The sequence below is a fragment of the Pyrus communis genome, chromosome 3, assembly GCF_963583255.1.
Source record: "Pyrus communis chromosome 3, drPyrComm1.1, whole genome shotgun sequence".
Taxonomy (NCBI): Eukaryota; Viridiplantae; Streptophyta; class Magnoliopsida; order Rosales; family Rosaceae; genus Pyrus; species Pyrus communis.
This window is the reverse complement of record NC_084805.1, coordinates 567,853-584,783: the sequence shown is the minus strand read 5'-3', so window position 1 is coordinate 584,783 and position 16,931 is coordinate 567,853. Positions and strand designations below refer to the sequence as shown.

At 37.3% G+C, this 16,931-nt stretch overlaps 3 protein-coding genes across 3 annotated transcripts; all 3 read right to left on the bottom strand.

The window, feature by feature from the left end:
- Nucleotides 1-1,216: 1,216 nt before the first annotated feature.
- Nucleotides 1,217-7,427, bottom strand: LOC137727499 (probable serine/threonine-protein kinase PBL7; the record flags this gene model as incomplete). Its single annotated transcript, XM_068466351.1, has 10 exons — nucleotides 1,217-1,297; nucleotides 1,580-1,729; nucleotides 1,882-2,029; nucleotides 2,137-2,213; nucleotides 3,651-3,811; nucleotides 3,937-4,373; nucleotides 5,274-5,453; nucleotides 6,188-6,308; nucleotides 6,670-6,810; nucleotides 7,256-7,427. Coding segments are annotated over 10 exons (1,668 nt in total), but the record flags the coding sequence as incomplete, so codon positions are not given.
- A 3,006-nt stretch (nucleotides 7,428-10,433) lies between these two features.
- Nucleotides 10,434-12,773, bottom strand: LOC137730233 (pentatricopeptide repeat-containing protein At1g43980, mitochondrial). The gene has a single exon (XM_068469299.1). The coding sequence runs from the start codon at nucleotides 12,546-12,548 to the stop codon at nucleotides 10,623-10,625; it is 1,926 nt and encodes a 641-aa protein (XP_068325400.1). The 5' UTR covers nucleotides 12,549-12,773; the 3' UTR covers nucleotides 10,434-10,622.
- A 1,486-nt stretch (nucleotides 12,774-14,259) lies between these two features.
- On the bottom strand, nucleotides 14,260-16,109 carry LOC137727245 (pentatricopeptide repeat-containing protein At3g26540). Its single transcript, XM_068466101.1, has one exon. The coding sequence runs from the start codon at nucleotides 15,996-15,998 to the stop codon at nucleotides 14,526-14,528; it is 1,473 nt and encodes a 490-aa protein (XP_068322202.1). The 5' UTR covers nucleotides 15,999-16,109; the 3' UTR covers nucleotides 14,260-14,525.
- Between the last annotated feature and the right edge of the window lie 822 nt (nucleotides 16,110-16,931).

Genomic DNA, 16,931 nt, shown 5'->3' with positions numbered 1-16,931 from the left:
ATAGAGCAGTTCATCTAGTTGCTTCATTTGTAGTTCGAGTTGGAGGCCTTCATAAATGAGATCATATTGTGAATGGATTGATTGTGTAACACGATAGCATTTGATGTAAACGTTTCTATTTTAACGACGTATGTTTTTCTAGTTACTAATATATAATGAAGTTTGTTATTTAATACTACATTTTGGTGATATTTGTCAAAATTTGTAAGATCACAGAGAAAATGCATTCTCATAGATATGAGACATCAACAAATATTTATGTACCAATTCACCACCATTTTCTCCTTAGGAGTTTAGACTGTCGACAAAAACAACCAAATAAAAAAATGGCTCAAGAAAATTTGCATGTCACATAAATATTCATTAGTAATTAACTTTTATTGTCAGAGTTAATCAAGAGTACAATGGTTTCTACCTGCTGTGTCTCAGGTTTAAAACTCCTCTTCCCCTAAATTATTGTACTAATTTTGAATCATCCCCTCATTTAGTACTCCACAAAGGCCATCATTCACTTCTTCCTTCAATGTTTTCTATATATAACATGCAAAATTATTATTTTGTAGTGCCAATTACATATCCTTAATCGTTGACGATTAAATTTCATTTAAGAGCTAAACCTTCCTACGAAGGTGCAATCCTTTGTGATAAATCCAACATAATGCAAGTACGCAGCAATCACAAAGTCTGGGACATAGAAATTCAGATTACATATACGTAGTTGTTTTTACAAAACTAGTGGAGAGTAATACTGATGATCCATTTATTAGATGAAAAGGATCTTATTTTTAAGGCATCAATAAACAAACTTATTGTTTGCCTAAGCCAAACTTCACTATACGTACGTTCAAGTTTTCAAAGCCTTATAATTAATGCCTCCCTTGATCGAAACCACGCAAAACCAGAGAAGCTAGAACCACCTTCAAGAAAAACAGGAAAAAAAATACGATAACCTCAGCCGTCAAACGAAAGTATAGTGTGCCATTGTCTTCATCGAGGTAGAATTACTATCCTGGGATGCAGAAAACGGTAATTTTTCCCTTCAAGAAGCTACTGCGAACTGGAACAGAACAAAATGAAACATTCGTTAGATTGCACGGCGTCTCACTGCCAAGAAATACGACATATATTCGTACATGAGAAGATAGAAACAGTGGATATAACAATATAAACAGCAATACCATCTTCGAAATGAAAATAAACTGTGCCACTGGATCCTTCACTTTGTGAGATATTGAGGTGCAAAGTGCTCTGCTAGGTGGTGGTAATTGTCATTTTCACCTTCAAGAACGCGGACAACCTGTTGGAAGAAAATCTGTTAAGTTCATATGGAAATGCAGCATAGAGACATTTGTAGTTGGATATACAAGGATCTCTGTTTACACAGCGGTATTTCTAACTACCAACACGACAACATATATTTATGTGTATTTCATGAGCATTGCATTTTTTTTGTTTCTTGAGAAAGGCGGTCACATTGTTGTCATACCAGGTTAGAGTATATGAGTTGATCTTGCACCAACTTCTTATACTAATAGTTCCCACAAAACCACAAGAACCCAGAGGGTAAAATTTTGATTACCTCTCGCATTGATGGACGCATTTCAGGATTTCTTTGTACACATAAGAATGCGGTTTTAGCCATAAGGTACACTTCATATGTGTCATATGAATCTCCTAGACGACGATCAATGAGTTCATGTAGTGCCAGCCTCTGGATTATTGGTTCTGCCTACATTTAGCAGATATAGACTAATTAGATTGGAACCCAGAGAATTAAGCACAGCTGCTTTCTGAGATTGGTAAAAAAAATGGTTTTTCTTTTTGCCCCTTTGCCAGTGAGTATAAATAAGATGTAAAAACACATCTTGAAGCCCAACATACCCACTCCCGTAGGGATTGAGCTTGCCCTTCTCCGTTTGAATCAACAATCTTGCGGCCGGTTACGAGTTGTAACAGAACCATGCCAAAGGCATACACATCTGTCCGTACAGAAACAATACCGTTCTCTGCATACTCTGGAGCAAGGTAGCTACAAGGACCAAAAATTTAATTGCACAAGTACAGTGAAAGTTACCAAGACCGGAGAATGTAGGATGTGAGAATCAAATATAGAAAAAAGTGTATAGAAGTCCTCACCCTAGCGTGCCAAGTATCCTTGTCTGGTCAGTGTCATCCCTCGCCGTCTTCCATTTGGCTAAGCCAAAATCACCTAACTGTGCAGAAAATCAAACCATTTTAGCTAGAATAGTTTTTATATTATTTAGAGTCCTTGATAATAACTACTCAGATTTTGCAATCAAAGCCTATTAATTTCAGAGATCAAAAAGAAAGATTATACTCCAAAGTCAAACAAAAGTAGAAGCCGAAAATGCAAAACTTAAGGACAGCATTTCTATCAACACCCACAGAAATCCTAAGCTTTACTAAGAACCAAAAGCATATATGGTTCATCTTTCTCCCCCAACAAAAGAATACTATATTATTGTTCTCGAAACACCCTAATCTTTACAGCTGCATTGGCTTCATTTCATCGAATGCCACTTCTTGTTGATTGTTGGCAAACATCGTCATATGCAAAGAAACAGCCCAAATAATTCAAAAAAGGAATTAGGATTACTGTCAAGAAGAAAAAGGATTTTATTGACAGAAGATCAAACACCTAACAACCCCTAGGAAGCAAAAATTAGTTTTGAAGAACAAATGTATAGGTAATAAACAAACCTCAGACTTTCAAAACCGTTATGCTGTGAAAACGAACTATCTATTTGGGTGTCGAAAACTCAAAATTGCGGGTGCAATCTGTGCCAAGTATTTTCATTATTCAGTTGTTGTATTGTTTCCAGATTAACCACGCACAAAATAATAAGTAATTGCTATTGAAATTATTTTTCTGGATTCAAAATTTCAAAACACTAGTTTAAAGCATGCAGATAGAACTTATTGGTGTTTAAGGGTAGTTTTTTAAGGGAAAAAAAAAAGTTGGTGTTCTTAGAATGAATTAAAATTTAAATGTTTGGATGGGGTGTAGATAGAAATGTGGGCGAACTTAGATTGGAGGTGTTGTGTAAATAACAAAACAAAAAGAAGCGAAAAAAGGGAAAAGAAAAGAGAAGAGAACTAATAATATGTAATCTACAAGTCCTCATTGTTCTGGGTCAGAGGTATCTAGTTCCTAAAATATTCTTTTAAATATATCAATACTCCATTTGAAACAAGAGAAATGTTTCATGCATCACAATGTATATTTTCGCACATAGAAAGACGGGAATTGTTAGCACTCTAAAAAGGTCATCATGCACACCTCCCCTGTATATTTTTTACACTAGGGAGGACTGAAAGGTGACTTTTTTTCGAGTTCAAAGAGCTGCTAGCTAGAAAGAAATACAAAAATACATAATTCCTAGAAGTTTTACTTGCAGCTCATTAGCATAGGACTATGCAGATGGCTCTAGATTTTTACACAAGTCTGGAGGGCACCAAGACTACCCAACCAGATTCTTAAAGGAACTTTGATTTATTAACGTCATTACCCGCTAACCAAATCTTGAGCACATTGATAAAACAGAAATTTAAATGGGAAATAATACTATGCATTTCTTCAAAGGACGTCATAAAGAGACAAACATAAAGAACATGGCATATTACTTTACCATTGGAACGTAATCATGTGTTAGCAGTATATTGCTTGGTCGCGTGTCTCGATGAATTATAGGACTTCCACGACATTCTTCGTGGAGGAAACGCAATCCCTTCGCAGTTCCAATGGCGATTTCCTGTCTTTGGTGCCACTCAAGAACTGCTGCCTTTTCATCTACAAATATAGCCAGTAAGGATTAACAAAGGAAGATGCACTAATCATGTTCATATAGTATCAACATAAGAACTAACAATAATGAAAAACGAAATATACTGGGGAAAATTTTAACAGAAGTTTACCAAATAAGTGCCATTCAAGAGACTTGTGGCAAATATATTCATAAACCAATATATTTAGGTTCTCCTTGCAACAATAACCCAACAGCATGACAATGTTCTTATGGCGTGCAAAACTCAAGACATGGACCTCAGAGTGAAATTCTGTAAATCCTTGTGTACTTGCTTCTTTCCGCACCTTTGCTGCAATTTGCTGTCCGTCCTTAAGCTCACCTTTATACACATGACCATATCCACCTTCTCCTAATAAATTTTCCTTGGAAAAATCATTTGTTGCAAGCTGTATCTCTGAGTAGCTGAATGTCATAGAATTCTTGACATACATTTCAGTCCTTGTTCCACATATGGAACACAGAATTGGGGCATCTGAGCATCTTCCTCGGAAGGAGTCGTTATTTTGCTTCTGGATTTTTTGAGGAACTATGAAGTGTTTATCGTCTGCTTTGGGTTTTACACCTGGAAAACAGAAAATATAGTGTTAATCTATACAGTAGTGAGTGCTATAACCCTGGTCATTGCTAAAGTCATACTTTGTCACTACAAACACCAGACGCAATGAGTTATTTCAAGCTAAGATGAACATGAAAGAAGGCATCGAGAACTTCTTTGTTATAAACAGAACCATGTTCCTGTCATGCTTTCAGTGGACTAGGCGTATGTTTGATGTAAGGCTTTCATCTTTTTGTGATTTCAAACTGAATGATGTAGATGGTTAGAAAGACCTGTTTGTTCTAGAAACCGAATGAATCTATGTCATTCAAGCAATGAAATAATAACCTTATTCTTCTTCAAATGTGACATATTATCAGTCTTGATCATTTTGACAAGAAACTTATAAAAAATGTTAAATCCAAATATTGGAGAAACTAAGCAAGATTTCTTGCTGTGCTACTTACAAAGTCCGAACTCCAAATAATGAGACACGTATGCCTTAATATTCAACAAAGACAAACAAAGGATACAGACCGATAATGTTACTATTTTTAAATCTAGAGATAGATAATAGAGCATACAAAAATTTTCTCATTTGAGGTTTGTTCATTTGATGAAACTCTCTACCAAAAGTTATGGCTAAGATTTTATGCATGGATATTACAACTGTATGAAACCCTTACTGCAGAAAGAACAATATATATCTTGAATTTGTAAATAAAGTTGTAGAAAGGAATATAACAAGTTTCTGACCTGAATTTTCTTGCACAGGGGAAGACCCCAGATTCAACAAAGAACAATAGTCTCGTAACTTAACTGTAGGTGAAGTAACAGTAGGTGAAGTTAAATAGGTTTTCTGAATATCAGAACTTTCAGGTGAATCAATGAGTGGCTGTTCATTGATTCTGTTAGATTGATAATTGGATAGTGGAACAGGCTTGGACAATGAAAAAAACAATTTGTGTTCTATGGTATCAGTGTCATCCGTTGTATGAGGTCTTACAACATCCACAGCCAAACTATCTTGAATTACTGCAACCTTGCATGGTATCTTCTTAAGGTAGAACCTCAAATCCCGTCTAAGGTGCCTGTGTTAAGCTCTGCAAGTTACAATTGAAGCTAATTCGAAACAAAAAAAGAGAATTTGACAGAGGCATGCTCACAAGCGCACACAGTGGTAATATAAAAAAATATATATAGAAAGGAAAACTGAAAGTGCAAAGACAAATTGGAGCTTTCTTTGAAAAATTGGAATGGTCATTTGTTTTCACTGCATCAATATTGATTCAAATGAAGATCCAAGGATATCTAACAAATAAAATTGTGGAAGAATATTTCTCCAATATGCCAGTTTTGATTCAATTCAAGGTTTTAACTTTTGAGTTGAAAACACATACAAAAGAAAATATTATTTACATGATTAAAAAAAATCCTGTTAAAGGTATAATGACAATTTGCAGTTAAGCACCAAAATGGAGTACTTTCTCAACGCCCTACAAAAAAGGCAAAGAATGGTGATCTTTATAGGATAGGGCCAGATTACAGTGATCTTTCACTTAGCAATCACATTAAAATATTGCAGCATCATAGAAGCACGGATCCCTTTTCCATTCATATGTAAGACCCACCATACCTTATGCACGAATATAATATGTCATTCACTTCCTTAATCGTCTAAAAGGGTGAAGAATAGAAGTTATGGGTGAGAGGAAATCATTTACATAGGAATAGTTTTCGTAAGTCATGAAACAGCACAAACAGATCTGATGTCAACTGTAACTCAAGTGAAGTCTAATATACACAAGCAGAGGTAAGGAACTACCTATCAAGTATAACCCAAGCTGCATTGCAGGCCATAATCTCTTGCAAAATAACCTGCTTAATGGGAAAACCAGCAGTAACTTTGACTTCAATGCTGACCTGATTACAGCAAAAACAGAAGCAGCAATTATATCTTATTGTTCAGGTGATGTTCATTGTAACTACAAAAAAGAACAGGTACATCCATAGTCACCATGTGAAATGTAATGTTCCAAGCAGTACAAAATGTACACTAACATACCCCAAGTTCTCAAATTGTGACACAACATTCAGCTCATATTGTTAGATATATCATCATATAGCAAGATTTGCTAATATCATGAATTCATTAAAAGAAAATTGAACTTTCTGCAATCTCGGAAAAAAGATGTCTTGAGTTAAGACTATCTGGTTGAGAGAAAGCCAACACTCTCTTAAGGGCAGGAACATAATGAAAGCACAAATTAACAAACACTTAAAATAGCAAAGCTTAGCTTCAGAGAATTTGTACCCCTTGATCTTCACACTTTCTCGCGCTTTCAAGAAGCATGCTAACATACATGTCAACTTTCTTTGTAACTTCTTCCTCCACTGCACGAATGCTAGTTTCCCAAAAATCTGTGCATGGTTTTGTGGGAAATCCCACTGCCCCAACAAAGATATAAGAAGCAAGGAAACAACATTTCAGAAAGAAGCACACTTCATTTTCATATAACTGCAGTACTCATATCTTCAGATCATTTTACTGATAGCATAAGTTGCTGAATATTTACGGGCACGGATGCATTTTGCAGAAATGAACCATAATTAGATAGATAAGATTTCAATGTGCAAGTAGGATCAATGATGGCAATGCAACGATCTTCCGGTAGGTAAGATTCAAATATAGATTCATAACGCAAACCCTTAATTGTTTACATCTTATTAACCATCCGATCCAACTAATGATATGAATTTATAAGTAATTAGGCAGTGACAAGAGAAGTTTCTTAAAAACCCCATTAAATATTTCAGGCCATTATAGGAAAAAACAAGAATAAAAAGCAATAAAAAAGGTGCAGTTCAGCGAGGCAAATCGTCAAACACTTACTGGGGTGGACGACCCTGTGCAAAACTCCAAGCACAATGATGGTATCCCCTGAATGCAAAACGTCACCCCTCTTCTGGAGACCGTCAACTGCGAGCGTAAGCTCATGCACGCCGCGGTCCTTGGTGGCGTCATAGGCGATGACAACGTGGGATGGCGTCAGAGGGCTCGCCATTTACAGAATATTACACACACGACACCAATTTGAAGCTTTGTTTTGAATGTTATGGTGGTGAAAATTGAAGATGCTATTTAAAGGAAATTGTGGAATGATTTAGCAGTTGGAAAGCGGTATACAAATAAACCCCAAAAGGGATTTTGATTGGTTGGCCAATGGCAAGCTTGGAATTCGGAGTTCTGGCAAAGTTTTCTTCCATTTTTTTACTTTGTATTTTTAAGCTTTCACAGTGGGGAGCAGGAATAAATTCCATGGATATTCTTCTTCCATGACGGGGAAGTTACCGTCGTCTTCAATGGAGCCAATGGATAAACTCTGGCAGACTGGCACCGTGTTGGATTATGCTTTTCAAGGGCTAGTGTTTGGACTGCTAGATCATTGGTCGCCCCGCAAGGTATGGGGACTCATCTTTGTGTCGTTGAGTCATGTCCCGCTGTCTAAGGGGCATGCATACGTTGTTGCTGCATGCATGCATGCAAGAAAAACACCAACAATATTTGGGTCTCCTCTCAATGTCCACTTCATTTTCCTTTCAGTTTTTTATGAACGCATTGTTTTCGTACAATATATTATTTAGAATGATTCATTCTCTTAAGAGTTTTATAAATGTGGTCCTTATATATATATCATAATTATCCCACGCCGATAGTAAAAATGTTAGTACGTTGACTTGGAACCAGCCACCTCTTCCCGAACCGGCACCCATGATTCCGCCACAACCCACCACCCCGGTCTCCGCCGCATTTTAAACTATTTAAAAAAAATGATTTTTTAAGTAATCCATGTGCCAAGGCATGATTGCCTTTGTGAGCCTTTAGTTGTTTCGCTCTATTTGATAATGGTTTTTATGGTTGTGGTCGCTCTTTTACTTTGTCAAGGAGAGCTTTTGTACCGACTATGACTTACTGCTCATATTTGGATCTTAAAGCACCAATTGTTGTTTAAAGTTGAGGGGGTGGCTTTTGTGTTTCATTTGCATGGCAAATGACTATTAAGAAGAAGCTCAACGTTTATTGGAGGTGACTAATACCCAGTTTTTATTCGGCCATTACAAGATCATCAGAGGATAGCACTACGACTAGCAATATTATATTTCATGTTAGTTGAACGTGGGTCCTCAAAGACTAAGTAATTCTACTTTATTCCTAATGCGGTTGCAATTGTAAGTTTTCTTTCAACATGTGTACGTTCTTGATCGTTACTAGTAAATTAAATTCGGTTACAACGTTTGGTTCACTTTGCCGTTCAAACGTCATCATACAAATCATTCATTCTTTTTATCGTCAAATAAAATTACCTTTAGAAAGATTTATTCAAAATAAATAAATTTGAACAATAATAAAGAGAATGAACAAATTTGTTTATTAAAAGATGAATAACTTGCACACATAAGGAGCCAAGCAATAATTGTCCGTTTATTATCTCCTCTCGTTGGAAACCAAAGTAGATCAAGATATGCCAACAGGTGCAGAAAATGAACTAATCCGGATCACTGATTATGTTTTTAAATTAAAAAATTGATATCCATATTTGATTTCATCGATGTGCCTGATGGAGACTTGAGCATCAAAATGGTTTCATACTTTGATGATTCTTTAAGAATTCTATTTTTTAATGGGTCCCTTGTTTAACTTAAACAAATTTGGACTGGAATCAAATTATTTAATCGCAATTTAAACTAGGTGCAAGGACAAAATTATTTAGCATTAAAAGAAAAAAAGTTAGGCCAAACTAGGTGTAAGAACTAGATTAGTTAGCATTAAATAAGGGGGTAATGCTGGAGAGAACAAAACTTACAAAATTTTGTTTGCAAATTTGATATCCCTAGCATTATCTTAGATAAGAGACCGTATGATAACTATTTCGGTTTCATTTTCGATTTTTAGAGGCTGTTTGATAAAAAAAATTCGTTTTCAATTTTTCAGTTTTTGTTTTCACTTTCGGTAACTATTTTCAGTTTTTTGAAAATAAAAAGGTGAAAACTAGTCTTGCTTTCAGTTTTCAATTCTCATTTTGAAAACTGAAAGTAGTTACCAAACAGATTTGCAACTGAAAACTAAAAACAAATAGCAGTTTAGTGTTTGGTTTTCAATTTTTATTTTTTTTGAAAACTGAAAATAATTACCAAACGGATTTTCTGTTAAAAAAAAATAAAAAATCAAAACAAAAACTGAAAACTTGAAAACTGAAAAACGATATGGGTATCAAGGGTCTCATATGTCTTAACCTGAAATAAGACACAAAATTAGAAAACACCACGAACTTTGGAGCTCATCCCTGCTCAACTCGCTACAGTATCACTCGCCTTCGACCGGTCGCATATTTCGAGGGAAGAGGGGAAGGTCGGGTTGGGTGCGGGAGGGGGGTTTGGGGTCATGGCTGGTACTGGTAGTGAGGTTGGAGGGGGCAGCCTGGTTGAGGATGGCAGCATTATCCTGTCCCTTTTCCATACGACACACCAAACGTAGGACAGAACTAATTTCAAGCCAAGCCTATCCAAGCCAATCTCTACTACAATTAGTCCAGGCCAAGGCTATCAAATGCAGTTCCAAGTAGCAAAATCTTCACGTTCTGCTGTTGAGCATAAAGCCTTCATCAGAGGCAGGCACCCTTCATGCTTAAGGCAATAACCAGAAAAAAACTCGCGACAAACCAAAGCATCTTTCTATTTCAAATGGGCATGTTTCGGCTTTTTGGCCTTCGGCTGTCAATCATCTAAAGAGTAACGCTAACAACTTCCGCCCACACACACGCACCTGTGGCATTTAGTTGCAACTTGCATCCAGGGCTGACAAACCCATATTTGGGCGCATAAGCCACTGTCGCTAGTCCTATCTGAAACTAGGAGCTCTGGAACATCTAAAAACTATTTATTCTCAAATGGACTGCATTGCTATTTCAAGTTTCAACAACGGTAAACAGAGTTGCAGCATGGTACAAGCAATTCATTAGGCGTCAGCCTAGCAATTTCACTACAAAAACAATTACATCTGAGACCTGGACATTTTGTTAGCATATTGATTCAGCCACAAATTAGAACAATTCTAGCAGTACAAAGAGATTCAAATCAAATTTTCGTGTTTTACAAATAATTGATATACTATGGTTAAATGAAATTGGACAGACTATATCCCTGACTATATGGATCAATAATAGGAGATGAACTCTTACTCTGTTGCTTGTCTTCACTTTTTATCGTCTCAGCACTACTTTTGTTAGATTGTCAGTGTAATCTTCAGCCTCCATTTCCGATGACAGTAATCTCAATATCAAATAAATGTCTTTGCCTCTTGGAGGCTGTAATTCTTCTGCGTTAAAGGTATATACATGGTTCTGAATCCCAATCCAACTGCATCCTACAACATTCTTCACCCCGTTAAGTATCATGGCTTTCCTGACCCAAATCATGCTTTCCCATTTTCCTCTCATTTCATATGCCCTAGCTAGTACCAAATAAGGTAGAGATGACTGTGGCACCAACTTCATCATCCTTTTTGCAACTCTTTCCGTGAGTTTAAAGTCCCCGTGAATCACACAAGCACGAAGAATCGATTCCCATACCACAGAACCATGTTCATAAGGCATTGCTGCTAGTACATCCATTGCTTCTCTGAGTTTACCAGCTCGACCCAACAAGTCTACTATGGGAGCATAGTGCTCTTCCCCAGGTACGATTCCATATTCCTTCTCCATTGTTAAAAATATGGTCATCCCCTCTTCAATAAAACCCCCAAAGTTGCAAGCCAATAAAACTCCAGCTAGTGTTAAATTATCTGGTGCAGCACCCTTGCTAACCAATTCCTTGAAAATGCTCAGGGTCTCGAACACTTTACCATTGTGAGCCAAACCCATAATTATGGTGTTCCAAGTTATCAAATCTTTCACGCCCATATTTGTAAATATTTTCATGGCATAATTTACCAATCCAGCTTTACTGTACAAATCAACAAGTGAACTAGCAACAATTACATCTGACTCAAAACCTAACTTAACAACCAAAGAATGAATTTGGCTACCCGGCTCTGCTGGAAGAAAAATGGACACAGAGCTTAGCATGCCGCTGAGTGTAAACTCAGTTGGCCTTAGGTTCTCCCTCAAGGTCAACACAAACAGTTGCACAACATCCTCCCCACAGCCATGCTGTGCATAGCTTGAAATCATGGAATTACAAACGGCTGAATCCCACCAATCTAGTTCTTCAAAGAGCCGGATTGCATCCTCTAATCTGTTGCATTTCGAAAGCAGGTCAATAGCAGCACTTGATACAATGCTATTAGAAAAAAATCCCACCTTGAAGCAGAAGGCAAATGTTTGCTTACCCTTTTCCAAATCAAGCAAGTTACAGCAAACATTGATCACAGTTGATATTGTAAACTCATCAGGTGCATACTCGGTGGCTCTCATCCAAAAGAACTGATCTAGTGCCAATTCCTCATACCCTGATCTATGACAACCTGAAATCAAAGAGTTCCACGAGATAACATCCACCTCCTCCATAGTGAAAAACACGCCAAAAGCATAATCCACACAACCAAGCTTTCCATACATGTCAATTAAAGAATTCCCAAGAACCACATTTGACAAATTCATACCGCTCCTAATCATATCACCATGAATTTGCTTACCATAACAAGCAGACGTCACAAGCGTCATCATAATTGAGAATGTGTACTCACTAGGTCTCACGCCAGCGATTTGCATTTGTGAGAAAATCTCCAATGCATTATCAATAAACCCACAGGAAACATAACCCGAAATCATTGAGTTCCAACTAACTACATCTCTTTCAGGCATTTCAGCAAACATATGGCGGGCTTTTTGAATCTCCCCAAATCGACTGAGCCCCTTTAAGCAAATGTTCCACGAAACGAGATTCTTCTCGGTAATTTCATCATACACTTTCAATGCATCGTGCAGGGTGTCACCAAATCGAAAGTAAACATCGAGACAACGATTACCCAGAAAAGTATGGCTGTTAAACCCTACTTTGATCAACTGGGCGTGTATAATTTTCACAAAATTTACAGACTTTAGTGACAAACAGTGATCTATTAGACGAGAATAATAGGAGAGAGAGGTCTTATGAAATCCATGAAGCTGCTTAAAGTACGAGTGCATGCAAACTCAGTGCTTGTATGGATACAGAGATGGTTGCTTTTGGGCAATGCAGGGTTTAAGCAGTGATACCGTACCGTATTGCGGGTGATTTTGCTGCTGGATCTGCTTCTTCTTTTTCCATCTACGTAGCTACCGATCGGTAAAGAACCAATCGACAACGCCTTAAATGTGAAAAGCATTAACAATTTTAAGCAAGTTTTGCCTCCTGCGCAAGCAAAGGACAGCGTTCCTGGCTGCCGTTAGTTTTGTGATTGATAGTCCTATTGGCGCACCCATTCCTTTTTAATCTTTTGTCATTAATCCACGATAAAAAATAAAAGAGTGTGTGAGAGGTAAAAATAAATGTGTAGATAGCATTACCCTTGTGAAATTGGATCCAAAGACGTGTCCTTTAGTTATAATTTTTTTATGCTAGTGATGATAGGCAAATACTCTTAAAAAAGTGATTTTTACGTACTGTTTTTTGTTCGCACACTCTTTTTATAATTGTCGGATTGGATAAATAAAAAAAAAATAACATACAAGATTTAATAGATGTGCTGTTCTAAAAATCCCCGCCAAGGCACTCCACGATTAATCTCTAGGTGTTTAAAAATAAGAAAAACGCCTACTTAGTCCGCCTAGGTCGCGACTCTCATTCAGACAAAAATTAGAAAAATGGATAACTTCCATTTTGCATTTTATGTTTTCAATAAATTGTAAAAGACTTGTTGGATACTTGGATAAACACTCATTATATGCGTATTTCACATGGTTTCAATATGTTATAGTACTTTATAAATAACATGTAATTCTATTTTGCAATCTATATAGTTGAATATAAGTAGACATTTATTTATACGTTATATAATAAATTTAATTAAAATTAGAAAATCCACCTAGGCCCATCTAGGCGATAGACCCTTGACTGCCACCTGACTAACGCCTTTTAAAACTTTGAACAGAGAAGTACTTGAGAGACCAAAAGAGTTTGTTCTTTATAATGAGATTTAACTACGCTGTTTTTTTTCGTAATCATATGTATGTCACCGCACATTGACAATAAACTAATCTTCTTCCCATGCAGTTTTAGTATTACATGAGGCGACCTCGTACTTTTGACCCTCCGGATCAAACGGGATGCCAAAGTAGAACTGCTGTAATGCAGTTCACGTGGAATCTGGAGAGAATAGGAAGGGAAAGCGGTAGACAAGCTTGGAAGAAAAGAGAAGCTGTAGATGGTTTACTCAATTGAGATACAGTCAATTACCCCTCATTTAAACTTGAAAAGAAATGTGTGGTGGGCAATGGACTCATAATATGTGGAGGTTTCCTCAGTAGAATCCAGTTTTTGTTAAGTGTTTCATCCGGCTTTAAAACTAGACTAAATTGCAGAAAGGGAGATTGGGAAATTTGAGCTCGGTGCATAGAGAGAGAGACCATTTGTCGTAAACAATGGTTACAAGTTATGCCTTTAATCTTGTAAGATCATACCAAGGTTAGGGTTAGGGCTTATAGTCTATGTTTGGTTGATTTTTATTTTGATCAATCAGATGGGGATTTCAAAATTAGGACCTCCTTGAACGCTAGAACCAGAATTAACACCATACAACCCTTAGAAGTTAGACCCCCAACCGTACTCGAAAATGCGTGCTGTTTATGCTTTAGATTCTTACGAATGTTCTTCGTAAAATACTTTTAACAAATCAATAAAACAGTAATTCAATGCACGAAATTTAATCGAGTACGGCTGCTGGCAAAGCCTTCACTATTCTTGTTTGCCTGTTTCTGCATCAGTTAAGTAATAAGTTACAAGATAGGTCGGTTAACGCAACGCTATCAGAAGCGAAGCATACGGGAAAAAAAGAGGAGAAAGGGTGTATCCATTGTGTAACCATTTCTGATCATGAAACCGTGTATTTGTTTGCCTTGCTCAAGAGCAAAAATATTTGCGCAAGCTGCATGGAGAACTGAAAACGTAAACTAATCCGGTGTTTCCTACCATTGCATCTCGCAGAAAATTGTCATAGCTAGTTCACTCCGGCCACGACGAGCATAGCTACTCAACAAAGCATTTGAAGAAACTCTATCCCGCCAGTGACTAATTTGGTGAAACCAGACTGTTTTGGCACTTCTCATTTTCCCACATTTACTATACATGTGAAGAAGGCCATTGCCAACAAATATACTGGAAGAGAAACCGTGCCGGTATATGAATCCATGCACCTGTTTCCCCAATTCCACATCTGAAAGGCCAGCACACACCTTGAGGATCAACCCAAGAGTGACTTGATCTATATTATTGGTTGTGTTCCGCATCAAAAATATAAAATCCACTGCCTCTTCCCACTGGGAGTAACGAGCATACCCGGCCAGCATTGCATTCCAAGATATTACATTGCGTTCGGGCATCTCATCGAAGAGCTCTCTGGCCTTCCATGTCTTTCCACTCATTGCATACCCAGAAACAATTGAAGTCCAAGAAATCACATCTTTTGAATTGGGCTGGTCAAAAATTGCACTGGCACTCTCTAAATCCCCACACTTGGCATACATATCGATAAGGGAGCTTGAAACAATCTCATCGTCATCGAACCCCATTTTAATTGCAACTCCATGAATCTGTATCCCCTCATCAAGTGCAGAAATACTCGAACAAGCAACAAGAGCATTAGAAAAGGTAAACTTAAGTGGCCTTACAGCTGCCTTAAACATCTGGAAAAACATAACTATTGCCTCCTCTCCTTCACCCATCTCCAGATACCGCCTCACGATTATGTTCCATGAAATGGCATTCGGGTTCTTAATCTCGTCAAATATTTTACGGGCATCATCCATAATCACGCATTTCCCGTATATGTCAACAAGTGAACTCCCTATAACCACATTCCCGCCAAAACCATACTTGACAATTAGCCCATGAACTTGCCTCGAAAGCGAAAGCGCCAAAACAGCAGCACAGGAGCCAAGAACACTAGCAAACGTAATTTCATTCGGCAAAAAACCTGACCTACTCATTTTCACAAACAAGCGAAAGGCTTCCTCAGGAGACCCACTTTGTGAGCACGCCGTTATCAGAGCATTCCAAGACCCCCCATCTCTCTGAGGCATTTCCTCGAACAGCTCCCTCGCATCCCCCAAAGACCCGCATTTCGCAAAGGCCTCGATGGCACGGTTCACTAGAAACACCGGCGGGGTGGGGGAGAAAGTAAACAAATGGGACTCGACCTTGCGGGCCTCGACAATGGCGCGGCTGCCGGTGGAGGAACAGAGCTGGAAGAGTCGAGCGTATAGAGAAAAATGGAAGGGGAATGGGGCATAAAAGAGGATTGAGACGGCTTTTCGGAGACGGCCGGAGTCGAGGTGGTTGAGAATGGTGGTGGTAACGGCTTTGGCGGTGGCGGGATTTGAGGGTTTTGTCAGATGACCTTTGTCGCAGAGAAGAAGGTTTAACAGAGAATTGCCGCCCATGCATAATTTAATACAAATTCTATGCTTTTAAAATAAGAACTCAAAGAAAGGTAAAATAAACCTCCAATTGGAGAATTTTTTTAGGGAGTTTGATATTCATTTTGTTTTTAATTGTTTTGAAACTAAAAGAATTAAAATAGTTATCAAACGACACACATTGTTTCATATGATGTTATTGATCCAAATTAGAGTTGGGCTCGAAAATTGGTCGAATTAAACCGTTTTGTCTAGTTTAGTGCGATTTTAATTTCAAATTTGTCAAATTCAATTCAAAAATCAAATTGAACTGAATTTGTTGGGAATAAATTCCATGTAAGCATAGAATTACTATGTTGTCGTTCCAACCAAGAAAAAAAAAAAAAAAAAAAACAGAAAAAAAAGGAAGTACGAGCTTGTCAAACTAGTGTGGTGTGAACTAAATGCCCTCCGAATTTGGGTGTAAAATTATACCAGAAATGAAAGTGAGATTAAGTCCAAGTTCTAAAAGGCATTGCAAATAATACCGCTTATATAAAGTAAAAACTTAAAAATCGCCCTTTTCAAGAAAAATGGAAGTATGACTACTTGATGAAATATCTTGGATGATTATATATTAGATAAAATTCCTAAAACCCTAAAATTTCTTGCATTTTAGATTAAAATATTGCACGAATAAAAACAAACTAAATTCATACTAATATAAATTACATATTAATATAATCATCTTTGTCAACCAAAAAAGAGTAAACGACTATTTAGCCTTTTATCACAACAAAAAATACAAAATAAATCTCTCTGTGGCCCCACTCCCACCTTTCTCACTCTCTTCCTCCCTCCTTCAATTTTAAAAACAAAAATAAAAAATTTCACATACACTTCTTTATGTTGGGGCATTTACTAGTAACTTATAATTTGAGTTGTAAAGAGAATTTTACCTCAAGCCAATGTCAATAG